This window comes from Somniosus microcephalus, chromosome 13 (genome assembly GCF_052327205.1).
Source record: "Somniosus microcephalus isolate GS21.2 chromosome 13, FLI_Smic_1.0, whole genome shotgun sequence".
NCBI lineage: Eukaryota > Metazoa > Chordata > Chondrichthyes > Squaliformes > Somniosidae > Somniosus > Somniosus microcephalus.
Window position 1 is genome coordinate 157,858,856 of NC_140999.1, and position 26,562 is coordinate 157,885,417.

General features: G+C 39.8%; 1 protein-coding gene across 3 annotated transcripts; it reads left to right on the forward strand.

Moving 5' to 3' along the window:
* Positions 1-273: 273 nt before the first annotated feature.
* On the forward strand, positions 274-26,562 carry LOC147108705 (glucose-induced degradation protein 8 homolog). 3 transcript variants are annotated; one of them, XM_086005442.1, is made up of 6 exons: positions 325-378; positions 1,263-1,382; positions 7,074-7,201; positions 16,997-17,193; positions 20,410-20,607; positions 23,187-26,562. In XM_086005442.1, exons 3-6 carry the CDS (start codon positions 7,084-7,086, stop codon positions 23,358-23,360), a joined length of 687 nt encoding a protein of 228 aa, XP_085861568.1. In that variant the 5' UTR covers positions 325-378; positions 1,263-1,382; positions 7,074-7,083; the 3' UTR covers positions 23,361-26,562. The 3 variants fall into 3 exon arrangements, with proteins under 3 accessions (XP_085861567.1, XP_085861568.1, XP_085861569.1); XM_086005443.1 differs by having other exon boundaries at positions 1,263-1,370; XM_086005441.1 differs by lacking the exon at positions 1,263-1,382 and having other exon boundaries at positions 274-378.

Below are 26,562 nucleotides of genomic sequence, written 5' to 3' on the forward strand. Positions count from 1 at the left end.
AAATTGCGCTCTGCACCCTGGGAATTGAAATACCGCCCCCTCACCACCCGTTAAAGCGCAAATAAAACAGCCGAATCCAATCAAGCGGCCAGCCGCTCGCGCATGCGCAGAAATTCCACTCACCCAGCTCACCGGCAACGAGAGCTGCGCTTCTTAGGTGACGTCAGCAGATTGACAGCTACGCTCACCAACCGCAAGCCGGATTGATGCGGTAGTCGCCCGGCCCTCGCGTCAGTAAATCACCAATCGGCGCCGAAGGAGGCGTTCGGCAAGTTCGGTTGAATCGTGGCGAGTTCAACCAAGCTTTTCAGTGAGGGGAAAGATCGCGAGCTTTCCTGCTTTCGGGTCTGGCTACAAACAACATCTTCCACATTTGAGGTAGGTTTGCTTAGTTTAAAATCTAGCTGCTTGCTGAAAACCGCTATTGTTTTTAAACCATCGTGTGCAAGTGGAAATAAACGGGGCTCTTAAATGTTCCCGCGACTCTGTTTTTGCTGATAATGTTTCTGTTTATGTGGGGCAAGTTGTATTGTTTGTCCCCTGCATGTAGGCCTCGGCGACGCAGTGACTTCACTACCCCCAGAGTAAAAATTCCTATCGAGCAGTTTAATCCTTTCACTTCTATTTTCACTGCTTGAGCAAACTTGATTCAAATACGAACGTTGCTACATCACAGCTTGCATTAAAACTTCATTGTAACGTAGGCTTTGGGTTAGGGAGCCTTGACTGGAGCCCTTCTGAAGAAGGACATCTACAACAGTTTTGAGATTAAAGTCTGTACATGTTGGAGATGTGTATCTTCTAATGTGTACTAAGACATTTTAGGGCTTGATTTAATTTGTTGAAATATGAATAAAAACGGTAGACCCATGTCAGTTTCCGAGTTGAGACATTTATTCGTTTTAGCAAATACAACATAGAATTTATCGTTCCTTACATTTTTGTGAAAACATGACGTTTTGGTTGAACGGGGCTATATCATTTTCGGTCTATTGAACGTACAGTTGGTTATGGGACACAAAGTTAACGTAGAAATGTAAAGGTTTTATTATGTGTGTATGTATATCCAGCAGCAGTTTTAAATGTAAGCAAACAAGCTTTCCCCTACTACAAACTTGTTTACTAACATTTTTAAAGTGCTCTTTAGGTACTAGAGACATCTCAAAATGCTTTGTGGAATAATGGGGCAAAACATGGGAACGAGCTAGGGAACTGAGCAGCAAGTACAATCAAATATGTTTTTTTTAATCCACGGTATCAAGGTGAAGGGAATTCCGGAAGACAGGGTGAAGTGCCAGAAGGAGAAGCTGCTGATGGTGGAGTGCGGACAAGGATTAGTGCGGGGGTATACAGTTGGAAGAAATTGCTGAGTGAGGATGAAGGTGTTAAAAACAATTTTGCTTGGGCACAGGCTGCCAGTAGATTGATGATGGGAGTGCAAGACTGTGGATGTGTGTGTGTGTATGGTAACACGGGCTTTGAATGAGTTGTAATTTATGTAGAGTGGAGGATGGCTATCAATGTATTTGAGAAATCAAACCTTGAGATTAGAGTTTTGATGCTAGCGGGGGACAAGTGAGAGGTGATGTGAAGATTGGAAGAAAGCAGATTTAGTGACGGAACTGATGAGGGGGAAAAACTCCCCAGGTTTAGCAGTATACCAAGACTCTGCACCTCTAGACTGAAAAAGAGTTTCCACCTGAGAGATTGTTGGAGTCAAAGCCAGACACTTGTAGGTCCTCGTGGGAGCTGAGAAATATGACTGGCAGCATAGCATTTTACAAGCTTTCAATATATCCAAACCCTGTTTGGTCCATCATAAAATAAATCATATGTAATATATCTGCACTGTATATTGCCATTTGTTCTGCATTTTGTGCCCCTCAGATTGACTGTCAGATGATATGTGAGATGATTTCAATCATTTCCTCACCGACTGGAGGTTTGGGTATGGCTTTCAGATGTTGTCAGGCAGCTAATTTGAGGTAGAAGATTTAAGAGAGAGTGATAAAAGGGAGGCTCCTGTGACACCACTTTCAGACACCTGGACAGGACACCAGAAAAGGCTTGTTGTTTTTGGATCGGAGCTACTTAAATATTTTGACTTCATCGGCTGCATAGTTGTGCACGTACCATCAAGCTACATATAGAGTTTAAATCTATGTTCCTATTCATTTGTTTATTTCTCAGAACTTGGCATTCTGATGGATAAATCCTACATCACTGAGGCATTAGTGCTAAGAATAGCTCTTTCTAAGCCCACTACAGAGGACAAAACGGCAGATAAGAAATATAAGCACAAATGGAACTGAATTGTTTGGACTTTAATGGCTGATTATTTGGGGACCACAATTTGAACGCCCCTGTGATATTTATTTTAATTGACAAATAAAATGAATACAATAATATTTTTAAAAGTATAAGGTTCAATCCACATTTTTTATGGATTAAAAAAAAATATATGCTTCAACTGACCATGGGCAATACCACAGGCAACTTGCTATTAAAAGTAATATCCTTTAGGGTAGGAAACCTGCCATCCTTACCTGGTCTGGTCTGTACGTGACTCCAGACCCACACCAGTGTGGTTGACTCTTAAGTGGCCTAGCAAGCAGCTTGGTTTTCTCCCAGGCAAATAAGGATGGGCAATAAATGCTGGCATTACCAGTAATACCCACATCCTGAGAATGAATTAAAAAAAAAAAAAAAATCTAAACTGCCCATGCACCTTCCCTCTTCTAAACATGAGTTTGTGGCTATCTGAAACATATTAGAGTTCAGTTTATATTTCCCATTACGAATCTTGAATACTTGGAAAAATATCTCCCCTGAGATTTTTCCAGAATGAGCAATCCCAGAGTCTCTAGCCTCTCCTCACAGCTCAAATGCCTTCATCTAGATATCAAGTTTGCCTTTTTCTGCACCACCTCAATGCCTGATATCCTTGCTGTAATACAGTGACCAGGATTGTACATAATAGTCTGGGATATGGCTGTACCAGTACCTAGTGTAGACACGCCACCAGTTTATGCTGACAGATAGCTAAAATTTCACTAGTATGAGATCTACCTCTTGAATGAATCTTGTTTATGCAGGTGCTGATTAGAATTGAGGATTAATGGTGGAAAATTAATATTAGGTTTCAGCCAAATCCAAATAACAATATGTGCCGTCACACTACTCTTCATATCATCTAGGACAGGGAACTTTGAGTACTTTGTCACATAGATAGATGGGTTTAATGCAGTTATTTGTATGACTTCTGTTATTGCCTTGAGTTTGGATCTAGGTAATGGTTTTTACAATCTAAAGGAAAGGAGTAGTTTTATCAAAACTACTATTAACATTACCCTGCAAACTATAGTAAATGTCCCACATGTACTGTTTATTAGAGTGCTATTGCTGCTCTTAGTAATTGGTGCACTGTTGAAATAGTGAGTTCTGTGATCTAATACAATAATGAGCTCCAAAATATGCATGAGAGATCTTGGTGTAGCAAAAAAACAATTAATTGATTTCACCTTTTGACAAAATGTGCATCTTATTTGCTATTGCCTAAATATGGTTCTGGCTGTGGATAACTTTATGCTGCATGTTCTGCAGCACGGTGGCATAGTGGTTAGCACTGTTGCCTCACAGCGCCAGAGACCCGGGTTCGAATCCAGCCTCGGGCGACTGTGTGGAGTTTGCACATTCTCCCCGTGTTTGCGTGGGTTTTCTCCGGGTGCTCCGGTTTCCTCCCACAGTCCAAAGATGTGCGGGTTAGGTTGATTGGCTATGATAAATTGACCCTTAGTGTTAGGGGGATTAAATACGTGGGGTTACAGGGATAGGGTGGGATATGTGTTGGTGTAGGGGTTACGGGGATCGGGTGGGATATGTGTCGGTGCAGGCTCGATGGGCCGAAATGGCCTCTATCTGCACTGTGGGGTTTCTGTGAAGTACCATTTGGCATGATGGGAGATTCTTGTCACTATTTACATAGATAGCTACATAGAGTCTACAGCACAGAAACAGGCCATTTGGCCCAATAAGTCTATGCTCCACACGAGCCTCTTCCCATCCTACTTCATCTAACCCTATCAGCATATCCTTCTATTTGTATATCCATCTTGGGGATCTTCTTGCAAGACTTCAGCCCAATATTCCCAAATTGAGATGACTGTCAAGTTTGAAGTATGTAGAAGGAGGCACAAACCTCATCTACAAATACTTAGTGGTGAAATACTGTTAATTTCCAAAGAGATAAATGGCAGCTACCAAGTAGGTGGAAAACATGCACCATGAAACTTTGTTTTTATTTGTGTGTGATGAGATAGTGTTAAAAACTACATATTGGCAGACTGTTCCATATATTAAATAAAATGTTTGGGATGTGGCTTGGGAGTTTGTACTTTAGGTCACTTTAAAAAAAGACTGAATAATGAGATTTAGCCAGTTGGCTAAGTATCCGTTTAAAATATAGAAGATTGCTATTTAAAACTGTAATGATCATGTGCTATAATTTACTTCATATTTGACTCTTACTGTGCAAAATGAATTCTGATAATTACTTTTAAGTTGCATTGGTTGCAATCTCTGTCCAACAGCTATAATTACTAATGCTTCTATCAGAATATGCACTTTGAATGCTGAGAAGGGCATTGTGAGAAAATAAGTTGAGCTGCACCTACTTTTATAAGGGGATCCAAGGTAGGCTGAATATTTCACCAATACTGGTGTAAAAATCAGAAAGGTGATGGGCAAAATTCAGATTTAAAAGGCATGATACATAATTTATCACTGCACAATATTTAAAATAATTATCTATAATTTGAACTCAACATTGTAAGGATAATGAAATAAAACAAACAGTACAATTTTAAAATATATTTATATAATGAGCTTTAGCAATTATGTGATTTTCCAAGAAAAGACTCCCCATTTGCAGCATCCTTCTGAGATTTGTATTCTGTCTTGAACCCTTTGGTTATAGTTTAGGTACTAGTAAGTTGCCCATGGTGTTCCCCACTGCCAGTTGATGAATGTGGAATTTTTTTGCATGCAAGATGGCGACAGAGTTGAAGCAATGCTTTAGAAACTTGCTTCAGAGAGCCACATTATGGCCAGAGACTGAAATTACATTGTGACAACAAAATTGAACTGAAAAAGTTGACGTAGCAATTCATAATGGTAAACACTGACAGAAAAGCATAACCATAAATTGTGACATGAAATAAGTTTTGTGGACCGGAAATGCATGTCATATGCAAGATTTTTAATGTATACAGATATAATGTCCCAGATTTTGTAGTAGAAATAATGGCAAGGCTAACAGTGCTCACTGTTCTTAAGGAGTAAATCGGACAGCAACTTCCAGCGTCCGCACATGCGCAGTTAAACGCAGAAATCAGGAAGTTGCTGTCCCGAGTTGCCCTTCCAGAAGCTTCTTTATAACCATATCTTACTGAGACACTCGACATTGAAATGCACGAAGGGCGTGAAGTTGCGGTACTTACCCACTAAACACGCCAGAAGAAGTTAGGGCTTGTCCATTCAAGTGTTAGTGAATTTTTAACGGTGTGATTACCAAACAAACTGAAAATTAACTTTTACAAGTGTGGAGTCTCATTCCTTCAGATTTTAATTATTGTTGGAGATTTTTAAAAAAATAGATTTTTAAAAAACTTTCTATCTCTCTCTCTCAATCCCATCTTTCTTTCCCTCTCTTTATTTCACTTTCTGTAAATGTTTGGGATTTGGGAGTTTGTCCTTTAGATCACTTTAAAATAAAAAGACTGAATGATGAGATGTAGCCAGTTGACTAAGAATCAGTTTAAAATATAGAAGATTGCTGTTTAAAAATGTAATGATCATGTGCTATAATTTACTTCATATTTGACTTTTACTGTACAAAATGAATTTCTGATAATTACTTTCAAGCTGCATTGGTTGAAATCTATTCTAACTTACACTTCCTGATTTAGATTCTTCAGTCTGATTGGTTAAGGAGACACAGTTGCTTGCCCTGTTCATACAGGTCCCAGATCCTCTGTGGAGGGCACCGCACTGTTTTGACTCTCTAATATCTGCAACTTCCAGTGCGAAATCCCGCAGAAAGTCTGCGGACAAGTGTAATGAACGGCTAGTGCCATTCATTCAACACTGGCTGGCATTTGGCCGCAAAATCCCAGCCAATCAGTAAATTATTTTGATCAACTTCATTTTCAGATCGTGTCTAAATATCTGTAAATGCTAACACTTCAATTTTTTTATTACTATGGTAGCATTCTGATTTGGCTTTGGGTAGTAAATGTGTCGTAGCATTTCTTGCTTCACAAATGCATGTTTTTAAATGTCCTTTTACCTTCCTCTGATTTGTTGTTTCTTACATTCTGATAAACTTAGAATTTCTTTGAAGTGGGAAAGAAGCCTCTCAAGCTCATTCCCTCTGAGAATATGGTGTAATATAATTTTAGCATATTTATTCACGTCTCTTGACCAAATACTTCAAGAATTCGTGCACTTGCAGTTAATAGATATTTGCACTAAAATAACAATAACCAAAGATTGACAGAATGTACACAGTAACCTTTCTCTGTTGCTAATAATAACCCTGCATTGATATTTCTGAAGTTCATAATTTTTCATTGAATTATCTATTTTAAATTTTAAAATGCTAATTTATTTACTAATCTAACAATTATATATGTACTTTATACTCCAGCCTTTGTGACTGCCCTATTCTAAATTGTGTTGTCACAAACATTTTTATATTTGTTTAAATATAAAACAACATTTTTTCTTACTGCACTGTGATGAACTTGATAAAAGTTGGTGAAGTGTTTCCTTCTCCAGTCCATTCATTTTGATGAGCCCCCCAAAAAAGTTTAAGAAAAAGTGTCTATAATGCAAGTAGATTTATATGGTTGTTTCTATATCTCTGCCTTGTTTTCCATCCAGTATTTTTGATCACTTTTACTTCTCAGTTTAAAGATAGTTTTTAGATTTTTTTTTTGAAGAGTAAGATTTATCTTTCCTCGTTTTAAATGGTCGTCAGTGAGATATTTCATTGGTTTATTTTTGTTCTTTAGGTGTTTCAGAATGAGTTATACAGAAAAACCTGATGAAATTACTAAAGATGAATGGATGGAAAAACTCAATAATTTACACATCCAAAGAGCTGACATGAATCGTCTCATAATGAACTATCTAGTTACTGGTAAGACTACTGCAAAGAAACTTAGACGGTTTACTCATGATTTTGGAGCCTTGCAATAGAAAGGCAATATTGCAGGCAATATTTTGTTAGCAAATCTGTTTTGTCAACAAAAAAAAAAGTTCATCTGAAGAGGAAATTAATTTTCGCAGCATTGAGACTGCACAAAAATTTGGGACAGCTAAAAGTTTTACATTGAGAGAAAAGTAACTTTAAATAAAACCTGTTCCAAACAGTAAAGATAGATAAAGCTGGTAATACGTAAGTCTGTCAGGATGTGTAAAGAGAAAAGGCCAGGTTAATGTTTTGGGTATAGTTGCAATTTTTTCTTTTTGTTCCAAATTATATTCCGCTACTAAGACCCATGATAAATAATGTAGTACAGGTAGTACTATTAATGATTAAAAGTGTTGCATTTGCGTCTTCCTTGTGTTTGGGATGGCCTAGTGGAAGAACAATTGATTCTTAAACCATGTCTTCATGAATGAATGTGAAATCTAGAGGACCTGTGCAAAATAATACATTTTTCCTTATTTTCTTTGCAAGGTAAGTACTCTCCAATAGAATAGGATGAGCAGACTAGCACATGTCAGAAAGGTAGTGAATTTCTTGAGTGTGTCCGCGATAGCTTTCTGCAACAATATGTCCTAGAACCAACTAGGGGGCATGCCATATTAGATAGTAATGAGCCGGATTTAGTTAACAGCCTAACCGTGCGTGAACATTTATCTAATAACGATCATAACATAGAAACATAGAAACATAGAGATAGGAACAGGAGTAGGCCATTCGGCCCTTCGAGCCTGCTCCGCCATTCAATGAGATCATGGCTGATCTTCGTCTGAGATCTTAGCTGATCTTACCAGTTCAGTACCCCGTCCCCGCCTTTTCTCCGTAACCCTTAATCCCCTTAGCCTTCAGAAATATATCCAATTCTCTCTTGAAAATATTTATTGAATTAGCCTTCACAGCCCTCTGTGGCAGGGAATTCCACAGGCTCACCACTCTTTGAGTGAAGAAATTCTTCCTCATCTCTGTTTTAAATGATTTGCCCGCTATTTTTAGACTGTGGCCCCTGGTTCTGTGCTCCCCTGCCATTGGAAACATTCTCTCTGAATTCAGCCTGTCCAGGCCTGCCATAATTTTATATGTTTCGATGAGATCCCCTCTCAATCTTCTAAACTCCAGTGAGTACAAGCCCAAACTATTCAATCTCTCCTCGTAGGTCATTCCCGCCATTCCAGGTATCAGCCTGGTGAATCGCCGCTGCACTCTTTCCATGGCAAGAACATCCTTCCGCAGATGGGGCGACCAAAACTGTACACAATACTCCAGATGCGGTCTCACCAGCACCTTGTACAGCTGTAGTAAGGTATCCCTATTCCTATACTCGAACCCCCTTGATATGAAGGCCAACATACCATTTGCCTTCTTAATCGCCTGTTGCACCTGCATGCTCTCCTTCAGTGACTGGTGCACAAGAACACCCAGGTCCCTCTGCACTTCCCCATCTCCCAATCTATTGCCATTTAGATAATAATCTACCCTCCTGTTTTTACCCCCAAAGTGGATAACCTCGCCGGTTATTGATCGAGTTCAATATAGTGTTTGAAAGGGAGAAACATGAAACAGCTACTAAGATTCTAGATTTAGGTAAGGCTGACTTCAATGCGATGAGACAGCGACTGTCCACAGTAAACTGGGCAAATCTGTTAATGGGTAAAACGACAAGATCAGTGGGAGGTGTTCAAAAAAGAATTTAACATGATACAGAACCAGTTTATATCCCTAAGTTGCAAGAGCTTTACTTGCCGAAAAACAGCCATGGACGACTAAAGAGACAACATAAAACTAAAAGGAAAAGCTTACAAAAATGCAAAAAATAGCACAGACCCTGGCAAATGGGAAAGTACAAAAAACAGCAAAGGGAAGCAGTAAGAGCTACAAAAGAAACTTGCAAGGGATATCAAAATCAACACAAAATTGTTTCAGTGATATTGGGGGGGAAAAGAGGGTGGTCAGGAGCAATGTTGGCCCCTTGAAAACTGATAATAATGGTGATATTGTCAATGATAAGGAATTAGCAGACATGTTGAATAATTACTTTGCGACAGTATTTACAGTAGAAGAGGATAGCATACCGGAAATCCCAAGGAAACTTAATATTGAATCAGGGACAGGGACTCAACAAAATTAACGTAAGCAAAATAACAGTAATGAAGAAAATAATGGCACTAAAGAGTGACAAATCCCCAGACCCAGATGGTTTCCATCACAGGGTTTTCAAGGAAGTAGCTGAGAACATTACAGATGCCCTAACTATAATCTTCCAACGTTCTCTCGATTCAGGAACCATTCCTTTAGATTGGAAAATTGTGCACATCACTCTGCTATTTAAGAATGGTGAGAGAGGGAAACCAGAGAATTATAGACCAGTTAGCCTAACATCTGTTGTTGGGAAATTGCTACAGTCTATAATTAAGGATCGGGTGACTGAACACCTTGAAAATCTTCAGCTGCTCAGAGAGAGCCAGCATGAATTTGTAAAGGATAGGTCATGCCTGATGAACCTGATTGAATTTTTTGAAGAGGTGACTAAAGTAGTGGACTGGGGGATGTCTATGGATGGTATTTATATGGACTTCTAGAAGGCATTTGATAAAGTCCCTCCATAAGAGACTGTTAACTAAAGTTGAAGCCGGTGGAATTGAAGGCAAATGATTGACCTGGTTAGGAAATTGGCTAAACGGCAAGAGACAGAGTAGGAATAATGGGCAGGTACTTAATTGGCAGGATGTGACCAGTGGTGTCCCACAGAGATCTGTGTTGGGGCCTCAACTATTCACTATATTTATTAACGACTTAGATGATGGGATAGAAAGTCATATATCCAATTTTGCCGATTGACACAAAGATGGGCGGCATTGTACACCGTGTAAATGAAAGCATAAAATTGCAAAGAGATATTAAGCGAATGGGCAACACTGTGGCAAATGGATTTCAGTGTAGGCAAATGTGAGGTCATCCACTTTGGACCTAAAAAGGATAGAACAGGCTACCTTCTAAATGGTGAAAAGCTAAAAACAGTGGATGTCCAAAAGCTAAAAACAGTGGATGTCCAAAGAGACATGGGGGTCCAGGTACATAGATCATTAAAATGTCATGAACAGGTACAGAAAATAATCAAAAGGGCTAATGGAATGCTGGCCTTTATATCTAGAGGACTAGAATACAAGGGGGTAGAAGTTATGCTGCAGCTATACAAAACCCTGGTTAGACCACACCTGGAGTTCTGTGAGCAGTTCTGGGCACCACACCTTAGGAGGGCTATATTGGCCTTGGAGTGAGTGCAGCGTAGGTTTACCGGAATGATACCCAGACTCCAGGGGTTGAGTTACGAGCAGAGATGACACAAACTGAAGTTGTATCCCCTGGAATTTAGCCGGTTAAGGGAGGATTTGATCGAAGTTTCCAAGATATTAAGGGGAGCAGATAGGCTAGATCGAGAGAAGCCGTTCCCACTGGTTATGGAGTCTAGGACTGGGGGCACAGGCTAAAAGTTAGAGCCAGACCTTTCAGGAATGAAATTAGGAAACACTTCAAAGGGTCGTAGAAGTTTGGAATTATCTTCCGCAAATGGCAATTGATGCTAGATCTATTGATTTTAAATCTGAGATTGATAGATTTTTGTTAACCAACGATATTAAGGGATATGGGGCAAAGGAGGGTTTATGGAATTAGATCGTAAATTAGCCATGATCTCATTGAATGGCAGAACAGGCTTGAGGGGCTAAATGGCCTACTCCTGTTCCTGTGTTCCTAATTTTACCAAACATTTCTCAATATTCCTTCATTGTCACAGAAATAATATAGTCCTCAAAAGGAGAGGGTTAATGGGGGAAATGCAGTTGATGTGTATATGGACTTTCAAAAGACATTTGATAAAGTACCACATAATAAACTTGTTAGCAAAATTGAAGGCCATGGGATTAATGGAGCATTGGCTAAGGGACAGAAAGCAGAGAGTAGCGGTGAAAGGTTGTTTTTCAGACTAGAGGGAAGTTAACAATGATGTCCCCCAGGGGTTGGTATTGGGTCCATTGCTCTTTTTGAGAGATATATATATGTATATAGGGCATAATTTCAAAGTTTGCAGATGACACAAAATTCGGAAATGTAGTAAATCGTGATGAGGGTAGTAACATACTTAGAGGACATAGACAGACTGGTGAAATGGACAGACACATGGGAGATGACATTTAACTCAGAAGTGTGAAGTGATTCATTTTGTTAGGAAAAATGAGGAGAGGCAATATAAACTAAATGGTACAATTTTAATGGGGGTGCAAGAACAGAGAGACCTGCCCATCTATGTACGCAAATCTTTGATGGTGGCAGGACAAATTGAGAAGGCTGTTAAAAAGGCATTCAGGATCCTTGGCTTTATAAATAGAGACATAGGGCTCGAATTTCCCAGGGCCGTGGAGGCGGGAATGGAGGCGTGTGGGGTGTTAAAATTGCAGAATCGGGGGGCACGAACCCATCCCGCCCCAACCCGCCTCCATGCCTGTTTCCCAGGAGGCGGGTACCCGACCTGTGCTGGGAGCCGCCTCCCCGAGGCGGGAAGGGGATTAGTACCAATTAACTACCTGTTAACAGGCAGTTTTTGGCCTAATCCCTATTTTCAGCCCTGAAGTAGACTTCCCGACAGCTCCAAACCACGGCAAGTTAGCGAGGCGAACTGTCGGGCTGAAGGGCTTGGAGGGTTCGAGATGTCCGGTGTTCAGGTGAGTGATGTGTGCATGAGTGCAGAGGTAAGTGTGTTTGGTGTGTGTAAAGTGTTTAAAGAAGTTTTACTTACCTTTACTTGCTAATACAGGCTTCCTTCAGGTCTCGGGAGTCCCTCATCTCACCGGCACAGAAAGCAGAATCGCCGCGAGCTGTCAAAAGTTGCAGCCTCTGCTTTCTGTTCTGGAGAGATTTCTAACGGAGTCTGTGGAGAAGGACTCAAGTTAGAAGTCAGATTGTCAGTGTTTGACAACTTCACAGAGCTGTCAAACGCTGATATTTCATCTGTCAAAAGCTCTTGACAGATGAAATGTCAATCCCTGACGTCACCTGTAACCGGGTGTCCCTTAATTAGCCTGCTGAGCCCGCTGGGCGGGCTCAACAAAGTCAATCAAGGGAAAATCGCGTGGGTTGGCCACAAATCGATGGAGGCGGGACTACAACCTAAAAAGTGGGAGTCCCGCCTCCATCACGTCCCCATTGACAAAATCCAGCCCATTGAGTACAAAAGCAAGAAAGTTATGCTAAACCTTTATAAAACACTGGTTAGGCCTCAGCTGAAACATTGTGTCTAATTCTGGGCATCACACTTTAGGGAGGGTGCAAAGATGATTTACTGGAATGGTACCAGGTATGCGGGACTTCTATTATGTGGAGAGACTTGAGAAGCTGGGATTACTTCTCCTTAGAGCAGAGAAGGTTAAGGGGTTCTGATGAAAGGTCCCAGACCTGAAACGTTAACTCTGTTTCTCTTTCCACGGATGCTACCTGGCCTGCTGAGTGCTTCCAGCATTTCTTCTTGTTATTTAAGGTTAAGGGGAAATTTGCTAAAGGTGTCCAAAATCATGAAGGATTTTGATAATAAAGAGAAACTGTTTCCGGTGGCAGTAGGGTCGGTAACCAGAGGTCACAGATTTAAGGTGATTGGCAAAAGAACCAGAGGCAACATGAGGAAACATTTTTTTACACAGCGAGTTGTTGTGATCTGGAACGCACTGCCTGATAGGGTGGTGGAAGCAGATTCCATAGTAACTTTCAAAAGGGAATTGGATAAATACTTGAAGGGGAAAAATTTGCAGGACTATGGGGAAGGAACAGGGGAGTGGGACTAATTGGACAGCTCTTTCAAAGGGCCAGCACGGGCACGATGGGCCGAATGGCTGCCTGTGCTGTATCATTCTATGATTCTATAATTGATTGGCCTTAAGACTGATTAAACAAGACTGTCTGTGGATGATTCAGGCTTATAATTTAATTGAGTTAATAAAGAAATATAAGGTTTTTTTCCCCATTGGCTGGTACTTTATAGTTGAATTTCCACAGAGTTTATTTTATTGAAATCAATAAGCACTTAAAAATGCCATGGCTGTGATATGTATTTCAGGCATACGCGTAGCTCAGTATTGCTCTTGTTTTCCTCTTTGGCTTTCATTAGTAATTTATCAATGTTTTGAGTTGTTTTGGCAAATAAAAACACAATACACAATGTCCTGTAAAAATATTTGCTGCTACCCTTCAGAGTGCTGCAAAATAGTGCTTGGAAGTTCTGCAGATTATGGCCAGTGGTTTGGCTGGAGGAGCATGTTATAATTGAGAGAACTTTCTTTACATAATTATGTTGATTGACCCTTTGAATCCACACACAAACAGTAGAAGCTACTTGTTTTGTGCTACGTTTTATTTTGGTAGAAGGACCCCAACTACCACCTGCCTCTTCTGCCAATCCAAAGTCACCTACAATGAGTTCAGTTCAGTGGTGGGTCGGGTGAGAAAAAAAAATTGACCGGGTCGGCACCCCACTGTCAACCCGCCGCCCATTTGCCTTTCCCAAATGTCGGGTCTGCCAGCGCTGAGCACACCCGACACGCAGCAGCGGGGGAGGCAGTTGGAATCATTAGTGGCTTGTTTACAACCACTTAACAATGCTTTTTCCCTCAGCTTTTTGATTTTTCACCGCTGTGACCTAGACCTCGTCAGTGAAGCTGAGGCGGGAGGTGACTTGCCATTCTTTCAGCTGCTGAGTTGACTGCTTCAAATGTCAAGTCAAATCTCCCAGCTGAATCAGTTGTCTTCCATTAGCCACTAGCTTCTCTAAACTGCATTTCCACTACAGATTCAGAATGCTGCAAGTCTTTACACAAGCCTCCATCCAGTCTGACCTCATTACCCCTCCCACCATTGACCGATCGCTTCTGTCATCGCTACTTCACCTGCCATCTATTCCATCAGCATGGGTGCCCTTGAAACTATCTCAGAATCACAGCACCAGGCACACCAGCATCACCACTAACCTTTTCCGTAATCAACTGATTCTGCACAGGACAGAGGGCATCAGCACTCGGCCACATTGTTGCCAGGGATGGCCTCACCATGGCCAGATTTAGTTCACTTGATGCTGTACACCCTGGCTGCCACATGATGTGCCAGGTTGGCACCACCCCACACCAACACCATAGAACATCCCAACAATGCCCGAGCCATTTCTTTCACACTCATCACCATTACAGGGGATACCGTTATGTCTCGCCATTCACTGCAACTCACTAAGCCACTTCCAAAGGTGCACACAAATCTGTCCAAGAACGCAGTGTTGAAAATAAAGGTTTCAATGTTTGACAGCACATTATCAGAAACTTTACATGAACATTGCATAAAACACCCAAGTGCCTACACTTGTGTATTGTTACTTGGTATGATTGGACTAGGATGAGGGTGGCTCGTGAGATGAGGAGGTGATAATGTAGATAGAGAGGGATGGGTGGAGCTGCAAGGTAAGTTGGTGTGAGTAATGATGTGCAGGAGTAGGGTAGGGAAGGCAGAGTGAGGGGGATGTAATGAGTGGCACAGCAGCATGAGGCTGAATGTGGCTTTGCAGTAACGTTTCGTAATCTACTGAGATCATTGAAAGGTTTGCACCACTGCAGCCTGGTCCTCCTGGCGACATCCCTGCTTGTGACCTCCTGTGCAATGTGCAACCAGGCGGCGTTGGTCTCCTGAGGAGGTCTCTTCCGCCCATTGGAAGGGAAGAGAACCTCCCTGCGTGCTGTGACTCCCTCCTTAAGCATATGAAGGGAGTCATGGGAGAGCCTGGGTGCAATCGTGTACCTCTGTGCAGTCATTGTCAGTGTTTGCGGCACCTCAATGCTGTAGAACACTGACGGCACAACTGTGAAAATCAATTTGCGCATGGTCCTTTAAGGAAACTGGCTGATGACACGTCATCAAACCCGCTTCCTTCAATTGGCCAGCAAACTTGCTGGGTGGGCATAACAAGCCCAATCAGGGGAAAGTCTTTTTGGACCGGGGACCGGAGCCGACAGTGAGGCCGGGACCCGCCACCGGCGTCACCCACCACTGACCCACCGTGGTTGGTAAAATCCAGCCCATTGTGTTTGAAACATAATTAAACTTTAATATCAATCTTTCAAAATATGTAATGCATTTCAATTATGCATCCTCAATATTTTGCTTTTGCGGTTAAAGCTGGAGGTAGGCCAATATAGTCAATACTGTAGGAGGTAGAATGATCTCACTTAAATGAATAAGAACACTGCTACAAAGCCAAATTTCAGCTTCAGCTCTCACTAGAATCGGCCTTGCACCAAGGCTTAAGGTTTGGAATAAAGTGCTTTTAGCAACCTTTCAGCATGGGCAGAGAATTAATCAGTGGAGTAGGCAAGATATGCTGCACAAAATAAAGATCAGATGCATCATGAAGAAGGAAGAAATAACAAAGGATTTGAGATGGAATAGAGAAGAACTTGATGTTACATTGGGCTGGATTTTGCCAATGGAGAGCTTTTGGAGGTGGAACTCTCACTTGTCGGGTTTTAGTCCCGCCTCCATCGACTTCTGGCCAACCCACGCTATTTTTCCTTGATTGACCTTGTTAAGCCCACCCAGCGGGCTTAGCGGGCCAATTAAGGGGAAGCCGGTTACAGAGAACATCAGTGTATGATGTTTCATCTGTCAAAAAATGTTGACAGATGAATTGTCATCGTTTGACAGCTCTGTAAAGCTGTCAAGCACTGACATTCTATGTAGTTTGATGAGTTCTTGAATTCAAGACTCATCAAACCTTTCTTTAGCAGAAATTAGATGGTTGTTGCATTGGAGAATGCAGTAGCCATCTGTCATCTCTGCCGCGGAGATGCGAGACTCTCCGCGTCCCCAACGATTTGAAGCTTGCAGGAAGAAACGAAGGTAAGTAAACTTTTTCTAACACTTTTCACTTGCCTCACATACTCACCTCTCCACACTTGCACCCATCACTTACCTTCACAGCGCACTTTTGCACCCCGCAGACCCACTGCTCGCCTCGGTGACCCTGGCGGGGTTCGCAGCCTTCGGGAAGCCCGCACTTGTGTGGGTAAAATGGGAATAATCCTCTTATCTGCCTGTTAACAGACAGTTAAGTGGCTGTAATCCCCTTCCCGCCTCCAAGGAGACGGGACCCAGCACGGGTCGGCTACCCGCCTCTTGGCAAGATGGCACGGGGCGGGATGGGTGATGGCATGGGGGCGGGATGGGCACCCTCCCTCAGACTCTGCCATTTTCCTGGCAGTCCCGCCTCCATACTTGCCTCCCCAGGGCTGGCAAGATCATGCCCATTGAATCTAGATAACCTTAATTTAATTTAGTTAGTAATCCTGAGGTAGCATTGGCAGCAGCTTGATATGGTAGATAAGAGTTGCAAAAAGAGGAAAGGCTATGGATGCACTAGCAAGGAACTGGTAACTGTTTGGCCATCACACAGTCAGCAGAGAGTCTCTTCTGACTTACATTTTGACAATGCAGTTCACATTAGACATTCTTTCAAAGTGTAGCTGCATGGAATTAAAATCACACATACTGTGGGAAGTTATGTGAGCTGAAAAATCACCAAAATTTCATGTGAAAACTTTAGGAATCATAAAATCTAGTAATATTTTGTGAAAATGTTCAAAGCTAAAAATTAACAGTCTTACTGCTAATACAGCTATATTTTGTTTATGTATAATTTTGTTTCAGAAGGATTTAAGGAAGCAGCAGAAAAATTTAGAGTGGAATCTGGGATAGAGCCGAGTGTTGACCTGGACACCCTTGATGAACGTATTAAAATTCGTGAGGTGATACTGAATGGACAAATTCAAGAGGCCATTGCACTAATCAACAGTCTGCATCCAGAGCTGTTGGACACAAATCGTTATCTTTACTTCCACTTACAGGTAGGGAGGTCTTCACGACCGAGTATAAGAAAAGCATCTTTTAATCTAAAAAGGGGTGGTGGGGGTGGAAATCCAAGTTCTATTTATTTGAAAACTATAAGTAACAATTGATGAAATATTAGTTGAAACATGCATTTACAAATTTGTTTCATGTATATTCAACCATAATTCAGACCACAATACACATCTTAAATATACATAAAGGTAAATTTTATGAGGCTCCCGGTACAGAGCCTTGCTTTGTGGGAGCCTGAGTTGCAACTAGGTAACTAAAACTATAGGGCTAATCTGTGACCTACACTCTTGTCTAGCAAGCAATACTCTATAATGTAATGCTCTGTGTTTGTTGCTTGATCTCATTCAGTCAGAATGTAAATTGACCTGGGCTGTTAAGATTATAGTCTGATAGGAACAGGAGTAGGCCATTCAGTCCATTGAGCCTGCTTCATGTTCATTAACACAAAAACAAGCTCTAACAAAATTAGGCAATTCTCTTTGGTCTGTCTGTCAGCCAAATCCAGGAAAACATTTTTTTAAAGTAGCTGGTCAAAAAGAATAATGAAATGGAATTTGGGGCGGGGGAAGAGAGTCCTTACTGAACCAATGGTAGAGCCATTGGTAAACTTGGGTTTTGTTTTTTTGTTGTAATTCAGTTCTCCTTGATTAGATTTCAATCATATCTGACTTGGTATGCAGAAATGTATTTACCTTAAATAATTACTGTAATGATCTAATGATGCATTATTGTTAAATGTCTGCAAGGGAGTAGAGATACATTACCCCTTCACCTCTGGGATCGTGCCTTCTATACAAGTTTGAGCAATCTACCTATTTCTTAGTGATTGTGCATCAAAAGCCAAAACTATTCACAAATTGTCAATCTCATTCCGAGAAGCTGTAAGGATGAATGGTGATGTAATTGCTGCTGTTTTCACATTGGGGTTAAAGACACATTAGGATGCAGTAGAGAGAAACCTTATTCACATGGCAATAATTTGACCTGCGTGTTTAATCTACTTTGCGCTGACTTTGTTTACATTTAAGTATAAAAGTCCACTGAAAAACTGTATTTGTAATACTGTGTAAACTGTTTTTTCCAAATATGCATGGAATTTATTGCATTTCATTGAAGCTTGGTTGCTGAAATTCAGGCAAGTTTTTTGTTTTGAACATAACATCTGAATTTGAACTTTACATCATCCTGATTCGTGGAGATTTTACAGATACAACTTGCATTTATTTCTACATGCTGTTGTATCACAGTATAGACAGCTAGTTTCTTGTTGCAAAAAATTGGGAGGTGAACAATTAGAACATTTGACCTGCTTATGGGGACAGCAGCAAATTTTCATGTTGACATGATTAAAGTTACTTGTTTTACTAATTTTGTTTATGTTCATAAAAATTGATAGCTCACAAATTACTGCAATTAATATAGAGGCACAATATACTGAAGTTGAAATGTATACATGTGATTATTAAATGCCATGTCTATCGGTTCAATTTTTGTCTAGCAGTAAATTCTGTATTTTATTCCAAACTTCAGTTTTATCTAAAACTGCCCATTCCACAGACCCGTACAATTTTGCCACTTGAACTGTTGTGACAGTACTCGAATATGATTATTTACACTGACTTAATTTTTAATGATTACTTACTGCCTGTAGTTTGGATATTTATTATATAAATATAGCTGAGTTCCATGATGAAAAAGTACAAATACTAGTACAGTACAGGACTAATTTGCAGTGGAATTTATTGGACCAGATTGTCACAAGAAAAGCTTTTCTTTGTAGCCACATTTGTAATGCAACTATTTTTCTTTAAATTTCATCTCTCCATGTCTTATCATCTTTAGTTGTTACTTTAACAAAGGATTTGTTTACTGTAAATGGAAATAGTATCTTTTCATTTTATGTATCTATTTTAGCTGCCTTTTCCCCTCGCACCCATTTTGGAGGTGAAGCTTATGGCTGATTTTTTTTCCCCCCACTGCAGTTCTGCTACAGCATTGCAGATGCAGAACAAATGTAGTCAGGCTGCTTCTATGGTAAAAATTTCCTTTAAGATAATATGGATAAAAATGGAATCTCTATTCCTGGTGGCCATCTTTCAAGCACGATTCTCAACTACTTTTAGTTTTTTACCTGGTGGTAAAGAGCTGCTGCAGCACAATGTAACTGCAAGGTTATTAGTCACTTCATCCATGAATTAATATTCCCCAATGACCTCAATAGCTTTTGACTCCAATTTTATACTGAAAGATGAAACTGCAATCCAGCCTTTTAGGTGGTGTGGTGCTATTACTAGGAATGAAGCAATACTTAGTGGGCCAGATTTTGCTGCAGCAGGACCTCTGCCGGCATCTGCCATTAGCTAGACTTGCCCTTGCACCTCTTCAGCTCAAAACAATTTTGCCCACAAAGCTGCTGAACGTGCAAGCTGGTAGCGGCGCAGCGAGGAAACAGGGCAACAAAGAGGGTATCTCCGTAACCAATAAGATTTAAGGATTGGGAAAGAGACAGCAGAAGGACTGAGGAGGGTGAATTAAAGGGGGTGAATTCAATGTCAAATCATGTACAGAAAGAGAAATACAGAGGGAAGGAGAGGGAGAAAAGAAACAAAGGGGGGGGGGGGGGAAATTAAAATTTGACAATCTCCCTGAAAAATTCAAAACCTGAAGGAATGAGCCTCCACACTTGTAATAGTTAATTTCCAGTGCCAGAAAGGTTGATTGGCAGTAATTAACAACTGTGACATTGTTAAAAGGATACCTGTGCTACTAAATACTATCCCTAAATATCTGCAGTGGGTTTAGTTCATATCTACCACACAAATACAGTAAAGTCATGACATTCAATGCATGTCAAAGGTGAGGCAGAGAGCAGAATGCCACTAACAGCAGAGCGGTGTATCTCGGACAGCAACTTTCGGATATTCGCATTTAACCGTGCATCTGCTCCTCGTCTGAAGTTGCTGTACCATTTACTCATCAATAATGGTGAACGCCATTTTCCGGTGTTATTTTGACAGTAAATTGTAGCCCACTATGGAAACCAAATTTTGCTATTGGTTTTGTTATATTTCCCAAAGGGGTTAATAAAAGAGGAAAGGTACTGGAACTGGAATGTTCCTGCTGAACAATTGTGGATCAATAACATTATTGGCTGTATTGTTGCATAATTATGCTAATGCTAGTAAATGTGCTTTCTACAGCAACAGCATTTGATCGAGTTGATTCGCCAGCGTGAAACAGAAGCAGCTCTGGAGTTTGCCCAGACTCAGCTTGCTGAGCAGGGTGAGGAGAGTCGAGAGTGTCTGACTGAGATGGAACGTACACTAGCCCTACTAGCTTTTGATAATCCAGAGGAATCGCCGTTTGGGGATCTACTTAATATGATGCAGAGGCAAAAGGTAACTGTTTTTCAGTATCTGGTCATTAAATATTGTTAGTAGAAGTTTGCTTAGTATCTTAGCTATTTTGGGAACAATGTATTATAGTAGATTTTGTTATATATGCCAAAGTTTTTTTAATTTCCTCTCTCCTGTGCAATTAAAATGTGTGGTAAAACTTTCTACAGCATTGACACATTGCATGTGAGACACAAGTGTAATTATGCTATTTTGTATATATATTGCCTATAATTTAGAAGAAAATGTTATCCTTTAGGGCAAAATCTATTGAATAAATAGCCCAGATAGATTTTAAAATGTGTAAATTAATTTTGCACAGTGGCTCTAAGTTTACAAATTGTGAATCAGTTTTTAAAACTGTATTAACAAATGTAATCATCTGCATTAATTGTAGTATGTTTCTTGAATATTTTGGTTGACTGCCAATCTCTGTTTACCTTGCACAGCTTGGGTTTTCCTACTTTTTGCTTAATTATTTTTATTGTAAAAATTATTTGTGCAACTTTTCCATTTTAAAGCAAGTATAATTTACCTTCTTTACCAAGGAACTAGTCATTTATGCAACTTAGCAATTGTAGGGGAAGACAGTTACTAGCTAGCATACAGTGCCCTTTCCCCTCCCCCTTCCTCTATACTTTTTAAAAACTCTGCCATCAACCTTGTATCATTTGTTTGGTGAAGAGCTGCTCTGTAGATCTACAACTTATTTTTACCCAATAGAATAACAGCATTGTGAAAGAATGGTTATATGTCTGGAAATAATAAATTTCAACCTCTCCATAGTTTTGCCTTCCACACTTTTACTATTTTGCTATTGGTTGGTTGGCATAGTTTAGTATTTGTTTCTATCTAGTCCACTAACCCCAGGCAACTCATTTGGCGCAGGTTTTATTTGCACTCCCAATTCCTGCATTTTAATTTGTCCTGTTTAAATTTCATGGGCATTAAGGTTCTTTAGCTTTTAACCCCATTGGTAGATAAATCTACCATCAGGATACTACATTTGGTTAGTATCCACAGAGATGTGCACAACTTAGTGAGAACATTGATTTAAACTTTATATGTAGCCCCTGAGGCTCCATGATGCACACCTAAGTGGCCCATGAAGGCTAAACACTTGCAATCTCCTGCTAGAGAAACAGTTTCCACTGGCAGGAGGGTCAGCAACCAGAGGATACAGATTGAATATAATTTTTAAAAAAACAGGGGGAGATGAGGATTTTTTTTTAACTCAGCAAGTTATGATCTGGAATGCTTTGCCTGAAAGCGTGGTGGAAGCAGATTCAGTAGTAACTTTCAAAAGGGATTTTGATCTCTACTTAAAAAGGAAAACATTGCAGGGCTATGGGGAAAAAGCAGGGCAGTGGGACTAATTTGTAGCTCGAGCTGGCACAGGGTTGAATGGCCTCTTTCTGTGCTGCATCATTCTATGATTCTACAGACTGAAAGTGACATCGGGAAGAAACTAATTTGTATTCAACAGAACAGAAACAGCTCGCCTATGTAGATTTTCTTCAAATTGAATCAGGATAAAATTGTTTTTAATATACATTATATATGTGACCATGGTTTATAGAATATCTACCTAATAATGTCCTGAACTGACCACTTCAGCCTTCTGATTCTAGCTTCCTGTGCATTCTCTCCCCTACCCATTGGTAGCAGAGCCGCCTTGGTCCTGTTTGGGACTGCTCCCTAAATCCCTCTGCCTAGCTACTTCAGTCTCCTTTTAATAGCCTCCTCAGAACCTCTCTCTTTGACCATCTCTCCTAACTCTTCTATTACCGCTTGGTTTCTGTTTCTCTTCCATAAAGCACCCTGAGATGTTTCTACATTAGCGATGCTATATAAATGCAAGTTGTTGTTTTCATGGTTTCTGGAATAACAGTATTATTGTTGAGTACTCCTTGGAAATTGTATTATTATTACTGTTACAGATTACTAATCGGGCAATAATGAGCTACAAAAGGGTGCAAGATCTACAGCAGTCCTTGTATCTAGGCAAAGCCAAGTGTTAAAAGCATACTGGGGGAATGAAATTCCACTTTTATCAAAGAACAAGAGAATCTCTCTTTTTCTTGTATTTAATGCCTCACCAACAAAATTGCATCCCCAGAAATTGCACATTTCAGAGTTGCACATTCTCACTTTCATCAATGAGTTAATTACAGAGGAAAAATCAGCACAGGATTTTTTTTTGTCTTTTTTTTTTTGATTGCCCTGTTGTTCCCAGCAAACTGAAGCAGTTAGGTTTGATTCAGTCAGGGTTTAGTGTATCCAAGAATGAAACAGATACTATCTGCTCATTGACTGAGTCTACAGATGGTGTCAACCACGCAGTTGCTGATGACTTCTAATATAAAATCCAGGGTCTCCATGTAGGGGCATGGAATTGGGATCAGTATAAAGATGCCCATTGTAGAAAACTGGTGTTTTTTCATTTTGCCAGTAAAAATGTGATCTCGAATGGAAAAACTCTCCTGGAACCCAACAGAGGTTTGTGTTTTTTTTTATATAGAAACTGGATTTGAATGTCAAATCTAATTGACTACAGTCTTATATTTGTTTCTTTTTTCTAGGTTTGGAGTGAAGTGAATCAGGCTGTTTTGGATTATGAGAATCGTGAATCAACACCCAAGCTAGCCAAACTACTAAAACTTCTATTATGGGCACAGAATGAGTTGGATCACAAGAAAGTTAAATATCCTAAGATGACAGACCTCAGTAAGGGAACAATTGAGGAACCCAAGTAAAGGCTGTATGATGGGACTGAATAGGATTATGAAGTGTCTTGCTGTACCGTTACTGGTTACAGTATATCAGACAGGACTGTAATAAATTCACTAATAAATGACAGAACATGTGAATATGACTTTATGGTTAAGAATAATCACATTTAAGGCTGGGATGAAGTCCAACGCATTACATCCGGGAACGCCACCAAATGGCTGCTGAAAGGTCAAGGGATTGCAAGTTTCACCCCAGTCCTAAATTCATTTTTATGGTAACTTATAACTTTACCAACTTCGCACGTTGGACTGAAAATACAAAGTATTTGGTATTTACTTTTGGCTGCTGTACAGAGTTTCTATTCGCAGTTTCTTTGCTTCATATGCCAACGGTTCTTAAGTGTATGTTTATATATTTTCAGAACAACTTTACTAAATGTTTGTCTGTTCTCTACTAATATCCATCTTACATCTGAAACTAACCTACTTTATTTCTTCTGATGGAATATCCTCAGCAACTTTACTGTTAATATAGTATCCTACTGACAGCTATTAAATTTATTTGGAACCAGTTGTGGATGTAACATGGATACTAAGAATGTAATTAGTAGAAAATAACTATTCATTTTACATTTTTGTCAGTCTCAGTAAAATGTTCCATTGTGCAGGAAGAAGTTCACATGTTTGTTAATTCTCATTAAGTAGCCTTGTTACCAAACTAAAATCCACAAGCTTGTAAGTCATAGTATTTAATCTCAAGGTTTTGTATATTTTGTGGCAATGACTCACTTAGATATGAGTTGTTTGTATATAATGCAATTCCTTGCAGAAAAAAGTAGTATAATGATTTCCCAATACAAAAGTGCTTTACACTTTGAAATTCATCTAATGTGCTTTTAAACACTTCTTTTGTGTGTGCATAACATGTGTGTTGAGCTTACTGATATGTTTTGTTTAAAGAAATACTAAGATGTTAATTTATCATTGCGTATATCAGCGAATACTTTGGGAATGTACAATGGAAAGTCATTGACAACTATTTTAATTAGTTTTATAGCTTAGGAATGCAGATTCTGCGTGTCTGGTACTTTTCAAACAAAATAGTTGACAGTACTTATTTAATTTTCCAGAACTTTTTATTGTTAGCTTAGTAGAAGGAAAATTCCAGATGCAATCTTCTGTCTTGTAAATATTCCCTAGATTGACTTTAAAAATGTAACTGAGGTACAGATGGGATGAATGCTGGTCCAAGAATGATGAGAACATTTGTACAGAAATAAACGTGGACTTTGATTTCCCCCCCCCCCCCCCCCCCCCCCCCCCCCTTGTTTCAAGGTTTCCTCACAATAGATTAATACTTTAGGGGCTTGAACCAGGAGTAGCTTAGCACTTGTACCAGGAGTAACTTAGCACAACAGTGAGAAAGCTCTGCATCCTGGACATTATTCACATAATTGGTAAACTCTTCATAAAAATTTAAGATTCTATAAGGAAGCTGTTGAAATTTTGTATTTATGTGGAAAATCTACCCTTTCTGAACAGTTTTAACTCTTTCCCGCAAGTGTACATTATCCCCTTCAATCTAAAAGTTGTATTGTTTCCTTATTCAGTCCTTGAAATGCATATCAAAGGGGTTAACTATCTTCCCTACAACAGTAACCTGCTTACTACACTACCAAATAGCAGATATTGCTCACACAGACTCGAGTTACAAATGAATAGAAAAGCCCATCAGCTCCATCACCCTTCTCCATACGGTAGATGGTGTAACCATGCACACAGTCCTCGCTGTCTCGTACGAGAGATGAAAAAAGCCCTTTAGTCAATTCAGCAAAAATGATGTGAATTTTTTTTCTAGCTCCCTAAGGCAATCAAGCAAGCTCCAGGAGACTGCAGTATTAGCCTTGGTACATCACGATCTAAACTAATTAACAACTTACCCCACAGCTGGCGATGTCCTCTTGTAGTTTGCAGATTAAAGCAACTACTGTTTATTTACAGTTAAATAAATACAAAGCACAAAAATTCAGCAAATGCTAAAAATATTTTTTTAATTAACCATACGTGAAAGTTCATAATTGGCCAATTACTCTTTGTTCGGACTTGTAAGGATGGAATATTGAAAAGAAAGTCTAAAGCTTGGTTTCTGACCAACCCTTGTTGGAAGTGGTATTGTGTAATGTAATGTCTCAAGCAGTGTGTAGAACAGAGGCATTTTTGTCTGACCACATGCCAGAACTCGGAGGAACATAGGAATGCACTAGGCCAGAAAGGACCATTATGATCCATCGGCCCAAACACAAAGTTGATGAGTATAATTTATATCCCTCAATCACTTGTCAAAAAAACTAGACAGCTCCTTTTTGAATTTGCTGACACTTGCCTCTGCTATGTCCCTGGGCAGCTTTTCTGTATATTCATCAACCTTATCACAAGAAACATTGGAACTTTGTTCATAAATGTAACTTTTGACGTACTTTTCTTCCAAATGTTTACTTGAGATCTTTACTCTCGTACCCTCTCTATTCTTTTCCTGTTCCCAAAATCCCTGCTTACCCCATTCTAGTCTTTCATTGTTTCTCTTTGTCTTGTTCCCACTTTCCATGGAGAAACAGGCTCTTTAGCCTTGAGAGGGAACCCCTTAGCATTGCACAAGATATTAATATAGAGATATGGTAAATCCAGAACACTACTTCAAAACAATAAGACGAAGGGGCATACATAAAAACTGGTGGAAGGACAATTTGTGACTGCTGTCAGGAGGAATTTCTTCACATAATGAGTAATTTCCACTTCGATTGCTCTTCTGGCTAGAGTAGTGGAGGCAAAAAGCTTTAGCTTCATTGAAGAGATGGATAACGTGAGGGGGAAATGTGTGTTTTTTTAAAAATCTGGATGGATGAACTTCGTTCTCTGCACCCATTTAATTGGTGAGGGGGGGGTGGAGAAGGATATTGTTATGGAACTTTGTACGTTGTGGACTATAACTTTTGACGTACAACCTGAACAATTGGAAACGCATCATTAGAATTAACTGAAGAGATATTGTTTCCTTAAAAAACAGGCATGTTGATTTTATTTTGGTGGCAAAATTCTCCATGAATACTTAAAAGTTAATTATTAGTAAATGAAAGATCTTCTAAAATTCACTTAAATTTTCTTTTGGATTTCATAATTTGCCATTTGGATATAACGATTTACAAATAAAAGTTTTGTTTATGTTTGA

Coding starts and splice junctions, on each gene's coding strand:
- LOC147108705 (XM_086005441.1), top strand. CDS start 7,084: ATGAGTTATACAGAAAAACCTGATGAAATTACTAAAGATGAATGGATG. Junction 7,202..16,996: donor AATGAACTATCTAGTTACTG/GTAAGACTACTG, acceptor ATTTTGTTTCAG/AAGGATTTAAGGAAGCAGCA. Junction 17,194..20,409: donor ATCTTTACTTCCACTTACAG/GTAGGGAGGTCT, acceptor TGCTTTCTACAG/CAACAGCATTTGATCGAGTT.